The sequence below is a fragment of the Sinocyclocheilus rhinocerous genome, unplaced genomic scaffold, assembly GCF_001515625.1.
Source record: "Sinocyclocheilus rhinocerous isolate Xijiao unplaced genomic scaffold, SAMN03320098_v1.1 scaffold106, whole genome shotgun sequence".
NCBI classification, from domain to species: Eukaryota; Metazoa; Chordata; class Actinopteri; order Cypriniformes; family Cyprinidae; genus Sinocyclocheilus; species Sinocyclocheilus rhinocerous.
This window is the reverse complement of record NW_015633181.1, coordinates 1684042-1696558: the sequence shown is the minus strand read 5'-3', so window position 1 is coordinate 1696558 and position 12517 is coordinate 1684042. Positions and strand designations below refer to the sequence as shown.

General features: G+C 33.0%; 2 protein-coding genes across 3 annotated transcripts in view; both read right to left on the bottom strand.

Moving 5' to 3' along the window:
* The window catches only part of LOC107743484 (transmembrane protease serine 2-like), a 9828-nt gene extending 4659 nt beyond the window's left edge, over positions 1 to 5169 (bottom strand). The window contains exons 1-10 of one of the 2 annotated variants that reach the window (XM_016556706.1): positions 4892 to 5169; positions 4691 to 4785; positions 3151 to 3406; positions 2694 to 2786; positions 2495 to 2611; positions 2287 to 2416; positions 1825 to 1935; positions 1605 to 1648; positions 821 to 983; positions 577 to 746 (exon numbers count right to left, since the gene is read on the bottom strand). In XM_016556706.1, the coding sequence (XP_016412192.1) occupies positions 577 to 746; positions 821 to 983; positions 1605 to 1648; positions 1825 to 1935; positions 2287 to 2416; positions 2495 to 2611; positions 2694 to 2786; positions 3151 to 3406; positions 4691 to 4708 (1102 nt within the window). In that variant the 5' untranslated portion in view covers positions 4709 to 4785; positions 4892 to 5169. The remainder of the gene's footprint in view (positions 1 to 576; positions 747 to 820; positions 984 to 1604; positions 1649 to 1824; positions 1936 to 2286; positions 2417 to 2494; positions 2612 to 2693; positions 2787 to 3150; positions 3407 to 4690; positions 4786 to 4891) is intronic. The other variant, XM_016556707.1, reaches the window with a different exon arrangement.
* A 2538-nt stretch (positions 5170 to 7707) lies between these two features.
* The window catches only part of LOC107743429 (acetyl-CoA acetyltransferase, mitochondrial-like), a 9373-nt gene continuing 4563 nt past the window's right edge, over positions 7708 to 12517 (bottom strand). The window contains exons 9-12 of the mRNA XM_016556658.1: positions 11403 to 11516; positions 8663 to 8727; positions 8425 to 8582; positions 7708 to 8322 (exon numbers count right to left, since the gene is read on the bottom strand). Of these exons, the coding sequence (XP_016412144.1) occupies positions 8202 to 8322; positions 8425 to 8582; positions 8663 to 8727; positions 11403 to 11516 (458 nt within the window). The 3' untranslated portion in view covers positions 7708 to 8201. The remainder of the gene's footprint in view (positions 8323 to 8424; positions 8583 to 8662; positions 8728 to 11402; positions 11517 to 12517) is intronic.

Sequence of the window (12517 nt, the reverse complement as noted above, 5' to 3'; positions counted from 1 at the left end):
ATTCACTTCCATTATAAGACTGACAGACTGCAACGGTTTGAGTTAAAAATCTTTGTTTGTGTTCTACTGAAGAAACAAAGTCACCTACATCTTGGATGCCCTGGGGGTAAGCAGATAAACATCACATTTTCATTTTTGGGTGAACTATCCCTTTAAAAATCATTTTTGTTAACAGAAATAAGGCTGAAATCAAATCTTAAATAAAAAATATTAATTTATAAATATTAAATACATAAATAATTATTCAATAAAAATACAGAAATGTTGCCTTTCCAACTAACTAAAAATTAAATTGAAAATAAAAAACCTAGAATTTTTTTTTTTAACTAATTCAAATGACAAAAACACATAACAGAATTACTAAAGCTTACACTTCAATAAAAATGAAAACTGAAAATATAAACATAAAAGCTAATTTAAAATATTAATAAACACTATAATAGTATATACTGTAAATAATACTAAAATAACAGTGTGTGAAACAAAAACACTTTGATTTCATTTATTGTGTCAGTATTATCAAATTATCATGAAATTTTCTTATTGACTGGGGGGAAATGTGAAATTCAGTCTTACATGTAATTGTGAGTGGACGGTTTAGCTTCATCAGGGCAATGTCATTTTCGTTGGTCCTCGGGTCAAAGTTGTGCATGACGATTCGGCTTACAGAATTGCCAGTGGCCGACCGCATCTCAGCACGAGTCAGATATCCAGCATACACAGTCCAATCCCTTGCACTGGAAAACCTACACCAGTTTTGTCATTTATTAGAGTTCGTCATAACTTGTCAAATGAGACTGGACTAAATGAGAGTACTTACTCATAAACACAGTGAGCTGCAGTGATGATCCAGTAAGGTGTAATGACAGACCCGCCACACAAATGGTTTCCGGAAATTTGCAGGCTGACCTGCCATGGCCACACCCCCTTTGAGTTCACAGTGGTTCCTCCCACGATTCGTCTCCCGTTGTTCCGTCCACAATCTACAACAGAATTCAATAATCAGTATCAGTGTATGTGAAAATGTAGCTTTCCTAGCTACAAGCTACACTTCATATTAATACTTTATAATAATAATTATAATATTTAAAAGGATGGTTCACCTAAAAATGAAAATCGTCATCATTCACATGAGAGTGAGTAAAAGATGATGACAAATTTGTACATTGGGATCAGTGTTATTGTATTATATATGCACTTTTATAGTATTTAATAATATTTTGAATTTGCTTTTCTTTTTGTAGTTTCAGTTTTCATTTCATTTTAGTTATATTAATGCTGTGATGTGCTTTTGTCATTTTTATTTTTTATTTAACTTTATTTTATTCTATTTCAGTTACTTCAGTACTTATTTCATTTAGTAGCCAAGGCATTTCAAATTTTCGATTATGTTTTTCTCATATTATGCTTTAGTTTTTCTTACTGTATATTATTATTATACCTAATATTTAAAGTTTATTTTAGTTTTATATAAACTACTTTTAACATGTTTGTTCATACAAAATATATATATTTTATTTCACAACAAAAAAGAACACACACACACACACACACACACACAAGAAGTAATAATAAAAAATAAAGAGATGCAACTATTATCTTACCTATACATTTGAGTGCCACTACTTTGTTAGATGGACAGTCTGAACTGAATTATCATAAAAGAAATATAAAAAGAAGAGTTTTTAAACAAGCTGATTATAGGGGGAAAACATGACTAACCAATAATTAATTTTAACTGCAATAACATAACCAATATGCAAAAACCTAAACATTTTAGATGTGAAGAACTGGAAAATTCTGTATAAACAGTCTGTGACGCACCTTTTACTGAGAAAACTTGTCAGATTGAAAGAGCTGGGAGAATCCGTCTTCACCAGCATGTAGTCAGACGATGCTCTAGAGTAAATCTCCTCATAACCCACATAAGTGTTCCTGAGAGATAAACCACACACAAACACACAGCACATATTACAAATCATCTCATTCAAAACCCATTCTGTATTACATTTTCCTTTGATGGCAAAGCTGAATTTTCAGCATTATTTTACAGCATCTTCAGTGTCACATGATCCTTCAGAAATCATTCTAAAATGTTGATTTGGTGCTCATATTATTATTATTACAGTTACTAACAGTTGTGCTGCTTAATATTTTTTGTGGCAACTACAGCATTTCAGGATTCTTTGATGAATAGAAAGTTTAAAAGAACAGCATTTATTTAAAACAGAAATCTTTTGTAAAGTTCATTATACAGTAGTAGTAGCAGACCTCCTCTGACATTACCTCTCGTATCCCATCTCCTCACATGCTTGCATTCCGAGGTTGTCATTCCATCCATCTAAACACACATTCTCCCATTTTTGGGTCACATGTGAGTACATCTGAAGAAGGGAATTAGATCCATACAGACGAACTACAAAAAAAAGTACAGTAAAGATCTTTGAATGGGATCGGTTCATCATGTCAGACCATATGCGTAAGGGATTCTTACAGCAATGAGTTTCATCGTCTCCCGATGGACAGTCCTGCACGCCGTCACACCGCTGCGAGAAGCTGACACATTTGTTATCTGTTTTACAGCGACGCCCTTGCAAACAATCAAACCCACCTGTTGGAGTAGACAGAGGACATCAGAGCAAGAAATAACTGGGTAGATATATAGTAGGATATCCAGTGTGTGGCTTTCTTACCATAAAACCAAAGCACCGCAGCTATTACCCCAGCAACAACCAGTAGGGTGATGACTATGCAAAGGATAAATGGCCATTTTTTTCTCCTGGAAGCTGTTGGAAAATCAAAGCTCATAAGAATCTAAATTTAGAACATAAAAATGACTAAAAGAGGTTAAAGGGATAGTTCACCCAAACTTGTAAGAATTTTTTATTCATGTGTTGAACACAAAAGAAGATATTTTGAAGAATGTGGGTAGCTAGAGGGTTGTTGGTCCACATTGGCTTCAACAGTATGGCGAAAAAAAAAAAACTATGGAAGTCAATGGGTACCAGAAACTGTTCGGGTACCCACATTCTTCAAAATATCTTCTTTTGTGTTCAACACAAGAAAGAAATCCATACAAGCTTAGAACAACTCGAGGACGTGTAAATGATGACAGAATTTTCATTTTTGGGTGAACTAAGCATTAAATACCTTTGTGAACCGGATTAACGTCAAGGTAGAGTCCAGGTGTGACCGTGTGGTGTGTGTTTACAGGTGCTGTGTGAGGCGTATACTGATGCAGGCTCTGAGCAGGCGAGTATCTCTCTGAAAAGTATGGTGGAGCGGAATTCTGGGAACCGGGGTACTGAGGTAAAGGCGGGTTTATTCCAGAAGAAGGTGCATATGGAGGGGGCCGCTGCTCTTCATGTTGGAAACCATGGTTCACGTGAGAAACGTTGTCGTAAGTCTGAAAGAAATTAGGTTTTTGTCAGCTTCTCAGGTTCGATAATGTGACAAATCAGACTGAAAATGATATCAAACTAGAAAAATATTCATCAAGAAGTTACTTTAGTCTACTGTGTCCATATTAACAATTACAATATCACTAACAGCAACAATGTGCAGACTGTTCCAGGAAATACATACCTATTAAATAAACATTGTTCCTTATTTGAACAATAATACGCACTATTTACTACTTTTAACAACATTATTATATTATATGTAATAAATGATTAACTGAGGCACTTAACACGTCTTAACAGTAATTCAATATTTCATCTGATCAACATTTTACTTGCAGTAGAGACAGGAAATGAGCTGCACTTGCTTATATCTTACAACACTGGTAAAAAAGAATAAACAATTATCTTATTTCAGATTTCATGCACTTAAGTCTAAATGTCCAGTATAGATTAATTGAAATTAAATATTATATTGATACCTCCACAAAATGAATGAATGAAAGAATAAAAAAATAAAAAATATATTTTTTGAGACAGGAGCTAAGTAATATTCAATGATAATATAATATCAACTACATTAATTGCAGAATATTATATACCATGATAAAAACAAAATACAACCTATTATTACTATTATTAATAAATTAGTGTTACATTTTGTGGCAGGGAATACACACACACACATATACTGTAGATATATATATGGAATACACACACACACATATACTATATATATATATATATATATATATACACACACACACACATACATATATATACATATATATAATTATTATTGTTGTTGGTTTCCCTTCTGAATAAAGAAAGTCTATTTTGGTTTCATTGTTATTGTATGCATACATTTCTCAGGTACAATAGTAAAGTTCCCTGTAGCTTATTCAGAAATTAGTTCCTTATGGAAATGATGCGTAAAATAGCAAATTGCTGCCACAGGCAAAACAGAAACTCACAAGGAAAAAACTTAAATCATGCCATTAACCATTGTGTCTAATGTTATCATCAGTATTTTTCATGAATTCAAATCTAACTGCCTTTGCATTTTAAAAGATCAAATGACCTTTCTGATGAATCATTCATTAAGTGCTTGGTTTGTCCTCAGGATAGTTAATGCTTTACAAATATATCTGTTGAGTGACAGTGTCTGTATTGTTCCATAAAATCAATGACAATCAAAAGACAACGGGGACTAAAAGATCCAAATGTGGAAGAAGAGGATGTTCAGATAGGAGATAAGAAAAGAAAAAACAACTATGTTATGTCATTACCGTATCTGTCGTCTGCATCGTTTGCCTTTGGCTTTGTTTGAACTGTAAAATTCAATCCAAAAAACACTTGAACTTCAAGCTCAAACTAAGATCTGCTGAGTGAACATACAGCAAAGCATACATTAGTCTCAGAAATAGCAACAGGTCTGTATGAAATGATACATAATGTCATACAAATTATAATTATATAGTAAAACTCACCTGGGTTCTCCTTGTGTTTGAGTGTTAGCGGACTCTCTGTCCACTCTCTATGTATGTAATGAGCAGCCAACGCCACACCTTTGCTTAGTAAACCAGCTAAAACACTCACCAATCAGGTGAATGCAATTATAAAATATCACCTGGTGACCAGAACTAAGAGTTTATTACTCAGAGCATTCCATTGTTTTTCTTTTCAATGACAACCTGGTCTTACATTTCTCTAACAAAGATGACGCAACTTTGCATTGTAAATTACCAAGCAAACAAGTTGTGTCAATAAAACGAAAAAAAAAAGGAAAATATTCTTCCTCTCAAAGGCGCTTCCTTGTTGCTCACTTCATTTCACAACATTTTGAACGGGGTATAACTGCAATATAAGAAATTACATCTGTTTTTGATATTTTTAAAAAGAAGTTTTCTAGGCTTGCAAATGCAAACGTACATTTTCAACTTCCCTTTTTCTCAAAACAGAACATCAACAAGTTCCTTAACTTCAGTCTCTGTGATTTGAATGCTATGGTTCAAGTCTTCTGAAGTCATATGATAGCTGTGTGAGAATTTAACCAAAAGTTTAGTTGTTATACACTGAAAACCTTCCATTCATAGCTCAAATCTAATTTGAACAAATGAAGCATGCAGGTAATTTGCATTCTGCAAGTGCACTAAATGTTCCCTTTCACTTGCAGAAGAGAAATTTGGCACATCACAATATATTACAAGACATGAGAATCAAACATATTTGGTAGTGTTGATGCACCAGTGTTATTATAGTATCACTGATATGCCATATAGGTTTTATTCATATTTAATAATAATAATATTTTGAACCAGTTTTTTATTTTACGATTTAATTTTAATTTTATTTAAAAGTAATTTTGTTTTTATCATTTGTAGTAGGTTTTATTTCCCCTCAATATTTTATTTATCTTTAAGGATAAATATATATATATATATATATATATATATATATATAAATATTTGTTTTAGTTTCCGTTTTACTTAACTATAATTGGAATATATATATGACAAAAATTTGAGAGCAGCAGCAGACAAGAATGAGTAAATAATGACATATTTTAGTCTTTCCCTCTCATAAATCTATTGTATGATTTCAGAAGACTTGAAATGTAATGTATGAATCATATGGACTACTGTTATTGTACTTTTAATGTCTCTTTTCAACTTTTTTGGCAAAATGACAAATGACAAATATTAATTATTAGTTGTACTATTCCTTTAAATACCCCTTTAAGTTACAGCACACAGCAAATCAAACACTATCCCCCATGTGTGTCAACAGATGCAACCTTTGCAGACCTTTTAACTTTCTGTGTATCCGAGAAAACTAAATCTTATGTTACACAAGTGTGCCTTTCTTTTCAGCTAAAGCTTCAAAGTAATACATGAACATATTTCAATGTCATATATGAACAAATATGGAGAGGAAATAAATATGAACAGTCAACTGTAAGTTATTATTTAAATCATTTCGTACATTACCAAGAATCACCTGAACAGCTAAAAGCTATAAAACTTTATAGGCTTTATATGATGAAGGTTTAATCTGTTACAAGATGTAACTGGACTTCCTGTTCAATTTCCTGACACATACAATTTCCACATGAAAAACAAGCTGTAAAGATCATCTGCACTATGAAAATGTGTGGTTTTCCAAACTCCGCTCTCGCACAGGGTTCAGTCTCAGCCCTGCTGTTATTCAGTAACTAAGTCAATGAGCCAATACTTTGACATCCATGACGTTACAAGTGCTCTCACAAGATCCTGTTAATATTTGACTCGCACGTCTGTCTCTTAGACTAAAGAACAATAACATTTCAATGACAAATAGAAGGAAGAAACTGAAAATTAGAACTTGATAAACATTCTCCGTGTACTCAGTAAAATCAACATATGGTGTTATGTGACGTGATAAGAGTGGCGTCTGGAGGTGGAGCCGGAGTTTGTTTTCGGTCAAGGTGTTGGATTATTTATACAGACCCGGAAAAGAGTCTCCGTCAAGTTCTCTGGAAGAAATAAATGTTCCTTTTCACTTGCTGAAATCCTGGTTACAACCTAGAAAATAGCTGGGGCAAAGTTAGCTCGTTTGTGTTAAATAGTTAACAGGCATATTTGAGGTGAAGTGACTGAAAAATAGCTGTTCAAATTTACTTGGAAAATTTTCACTTAGTAATAATTTTTTTAAGAGTTTACTACTCTTAGTGATTAATCAGGGTGATTAATTACCAGCAAGTAATTTAAATGTGCTCAGCCATATAAGTTTGGAATGACATGAAAGTGAATCATTTATAACAAGTTTAATTTTTGATTGGAGTATCTCTTTAATGTCATTGACACATTTTGCATCTAATTGTGTTTTGTAATTAACAAGACCCCTTTGGCAAAACATTATTTAACAAATTATCTAGTAAAACAGGTAATTTAATAAATAAAGTACGTAAATGAGCATAACTTCTGCCAAAGAAAAAAAAGATCCTCAAGGACTCATCTGACAATAACCAGGAACATCAGTAACAAAATCTAATTATGAAACTTGAGATATTGCACATATGAACTTAAAATGTAATTTTAAAATGATGCTAAACCAATGCTATTGTATAGGTAATAGTGATCTATCATAAAAATGAACTGATTCCGAATTCTGTTATTATTATTAATTTTGTTTTGTTTTTTGTTGTTGGGTTTTACCACTCATACCTACAGCTTTCAGCATTCCAAACGTAATATTTTTTTTTCCAACTTACAAAATCTTGAAGCATTAAAAAAAAAATTTGTTTGTAGTTTAATGCCAGGGTAAAATAAAGTGTAATGTTATAATGGTGCATTACATTTAAAAAAAAATTAAATATATATAAAAAACTTTACTAGATTCAAGATTTTAATTATTGCTTCATTATAGTCTGTGAAAAGCGTCCATTAGCCAATCAGCAAACAGAGCTCAAAGCACACTCCATCTGGTGTTCATTCCGGTGAAATGCATTGTGTTATTTCTGAGTATAATCATCACATTCAACATCAACAAAAACAACCAATAATCTATTTAATTGCAAACACAAATTTTTACATTCTAAACCCTTTTATTAAACCATTACTTTGAGAATGAACACCATTTAACGAAATATGCAACAAGAGCACAGTATGAATACTACTATTTGAGAAGTCTGTACTGTATGACCATTCACAAGTTTGTTTCCTATTTTAATTAAAAATAGGACTGACCTCACATTAATAATGTAGGCATGAAGATATATCTGGCACAAGGACCCAATCCTACACGCATTCTGTGCAAGTCCTAATATTTCTGGATCAGAATAGAGGAGGCGCCGCCTCCGCCATTGCAGATTCCGGCCAGTCCGTACTGTCCCGATTTCAGATTGTGCACCATGTGTCCTACGATTCTCGCCCCTGACATTCTAGAAATTGCAAAACCAGCACATTAATTATTGTGCGAATCTAATTACAGTATGTCAGTATAGTGAACAGTGATGCATGAGAAAGATGTTGCATATATTTACCCAATTGGATGTCCGAGGGAAACTGCTCCTCCGTTGATATTGACTTTGTCGGGGTCGATGTCTAACATCTTGATGTTGGCCAGCACCACGACACTGAAGGCCTCATTGATCTCCCACATAGCAATGTCTTCTTTCTTCACACCGGCTGCTTTTAGGACCTGCGCGAAACAGATGTTACTACACTGAACGACTTCAAAAACACTTTCGCTTAGCAATAAACACATAAACATCAGCTAACCTTGGGGACGGCAAAGGCTGGAGCGATAGGGAAATCGATGGGGGCAACAGCAGCATCAGCAAAAGCTGTGAATTAGGATAAATTGGTGATCTAGATGTGAAACCAGCAAAGATAGTTCTCTGACAAAACAAGCCATAAATGAGAAGCTAACTACATCCAAGTAGCTAGTTATAAGTAGCAAAGCTACCAAGTCAACTATATTTTTCAGTAGCATGACAGTAATACAACTGTTCAGTCAAAATAGTGTAGTTTTCCCAGTAACAAGACTTTTTTTTTTTTTTCAAAAACGGTGCTGTAACCATTTAAAAATGCTATAAATAAACATTACCACCCTTCAGGTAACGTTATTTGCAAAGTATCCCCAAGCTTCTGCATTAGCCAAAAATAGTTTTTGATTACTCTGAAAATAGACCATTTTATAATAAATATATCATTATTTTTTTTAACTATATAATTACTATTTATTTCTATATACATTTTACATTCATGAATATACATTTTTTAAGAAATTTTTTTTTTTTCAAGAATAATGTTGATATTAGTGCTGTCAAAATTAGTGCGTTAACGCAGGCGATTCATTTTTCAGTTTAACACGATAAAAATATTTAACGCAATTAACGCAGTGGCGGAGCTAGGGCCACCCCACTCACAACTGCTGCTTATGTCTCTTTTTTCGTGACAAGAATTGTGTTTATTTAGATGCAGAACGTCTTTACGACCACATCAAATGGGAAACTTTACAGTTGCGCACTCTAGTGCACGCTAGTCAAACGAGTGCAGAAAAGGTACAGGTGACAAGGGAGCTTCAGTAGAACAACAGTGAACTGCGGTCAGATGAGATGTCGTCAGGCCATATGTCAGAAAAAACTATTTTGGTAACACTATAATTAAGTTCATTAGTTAACAGAAGTTATTAGTTAACATGAACTAAGCATGAACAATTCTTCTACAGCATTTACAGATCTTAGTTAATGTTAATTTCAACATTTACTAATACATTATTAAAATCAAAAGATGTATTTGTTAACATTAGTTAATGCACTGTGAACTAACATGAACAAACAATGAATAACTGTATTTTCATTAAATAACATTAACAAAGATTAATAAATACTGTAACAAATGTATTGCTCATTGTTAGTTCATGTAGGTTAATACATTAACTAATGTTAACAAATGACACCTTATTGTAACACCTATTTTTCCTGTCAGCCGTTATATTGTGCTCGTGGTGCGTGCTCTTCAATTGCACGCACAAATACGCTGGTACGCACTGAAGACTGTATCATTTCACATCAAAGCACGTAAGAAACTACGAGCATGCAATGTCGTAGTTATGTCGTCAGTTAAAGGGTTAGTTCACCCAAAAATGAAAATTCGCTTTTTATTTAACTTCTTTTGGATGGATGCATGCAACACCCGCTGAGTGCCATGATACAGCTTGAAATCTCAAAGACAATTTTTAATATACCTCCGACTGGATTCGTCTGAAAGAAGAAAGTCATATACACCTAGGATGACTTGAGGGTGAGTAATTTATGGACTAATTTTCATTTTTGGGTGAACTAACCCTTTAAGTCAATAAGTAACCAAAAAGGCAATTAAAGCTGCCTTAAAACTGAGCATGCATGCAAGTATTTGTTATATGAGTCACATTTAAGAACATGTCTCTGAAATGGTTTTCAAAACACCCCAGCACCCTCATCGAACACATCCGATTCAACTCGTCAGCTCATTAGTAGAGATTTTATGACCTGAAGTTTAGAAAATATAATGTGTCAGATCCGCGTCATGTTCAGCAGCAGCAGCAGCTCTTAAAGCAGCTAAAATAACCTAATAGCCCAGCTGCTGTGATGTCTGTTAATCAAAGAACAAAAGAAATAACTTTAAGAATTAATCTTTATTTAAATTAGAATTTAGTATTTGATAACTTTATTCAATTTCTGTATATTTCCTACTTTCTGAAGGGCACAGGTACAGTAGCTAAATATGACGTTTATTATAATGAGTTTATGTGAAGATTGTTTTAAGTTCACTTAAATTAGAACTTGTTACATTTTAAAGTCTAATAAATGTTAAAATTGATAGCTCTCAATTATACTGTAATGTTGAATGGCTAGTCAATAGTTAAATATTAGGGGGAAAAAAACTATTTCCTAGAAACTTCAGTAGTATCGGTATCAGTGATACTTGCCTTCAGTCATAAAAAAGATGCCATTAAACAAATATTAAAAATATACTGTCCTTATGTTATTTCTACATTAATTTGAAGATTGAATGTGAAATTATTGTAATATAAAAGTATATTTAACAACTTTAATGTTAGGTGGGATTCATCGGGATTAATTTCAGAAAAACATTTAGTAAAAAGTTAGTAACCTTTTGTTTTTAGCATGTAGCTAACTACTTTATCAAAAGGATAGTTTGACAAGCTTAACTAGTTTATTTAAATAATTTACATTAAATTATTAAAGTATCTTCAACAGCACTACATCATGGTAAAGTTCATCAAGAAAATTCAGGTGGATCTATCAGACATAGAGGATGGGCTTACATCTAAAGAAACTAATAAATACAACTTCATGAAACATGAGAAAAATACATTTTCGGGTAAAAAGAAAAACAAACAAAAAAACCTTCCTACATAAACTGTCACATTCAAACCACCACAGTATCGTTCAAATGAACAAAATACACCATAACATTTAATTTAATTTTAAACAGATGCGAAATGCCTCACCAACGATCTTTGCAAGCGGTGTGATGTTGAGCCTCTTTGCAGCATCTGCTGTCATGAGCACGAGAGCCGCCGCGCCATCGTTCAGCGTACTAGCGTTGGCTGCCGTCACTGTGCCTGCAAAAACAAAAGTTTCGCTTGTCTTTTTTTGAATTGAATTGCCAAAGGATACCTCACGTATGGAAAAGAAGTATTTTAGCATACTTTTAAAAACAGCATTTATTACAGAAATAATCTACTTTAAAATAATAAACTTAAGTGAACATTAAATGTTTTCAGACACTTAATTGCATGTTTCATGCAATTACATGTAAATATATTATAGTTCAAATCTATAATAAACGCAATTAGCTCAAATTTAGAGTGCTTTTTTAACCCACTTAAGTAGGAGTTAAGTGCATCTTTATATGTAATTTCATAATTACTTCTATTGTCTTTGAAGTATGGTTGAAGTGCACTACTGAATGTACTGACAAGCAGTGTTGGGGGTAACTCATTACAAGTAATGCGAGTTACCCTGCTTATATTTAAAAAGTAACGCGAAAGTAACGCAAAAGTAATATAACGCATTACTTTCCATAAAAAGTAACTAAGTAACGTAATTAGTTACTTTTTTTAGGGAGTAATGCAATATTGTAATGCATTACTTTTAAAAGTAACTTTCCCCAACACTGCTGACAAGCATTTAAGGTAAACTAAAATATACTTTAAAGTCATTTCTATTGAAACTTGTATGTCAGCTATTTGAATATATTTGTAATTACACATTTGTTCTGATGAAGCTGCAATGAATAACTTTTACAATCTATTAACTTGAAATGTAACATTGAATAACACGCTACAGTTAAAGGGGTCATATGATGCAATTTCAATTTTTCCTTTCTCTTTGCAGCGTTACAAGCTCTTGGTGCATAAAGAAGATCTGTAAAGTTGCAAAGACTAAAGTCTCAAATCCAAAGAGGTATTCTTTATAAAAGTTAAGAGTCAGCCACGCCTACCTAAAATGGCTCGTTCTAACACGCCCCCACATATCTACATCACTATGTGGGAAGATTTGCATAACACCGCCCAAATGTTCACACAAAGAAAGAAGGCCTAACTTTTATTCTCGCTGTAGT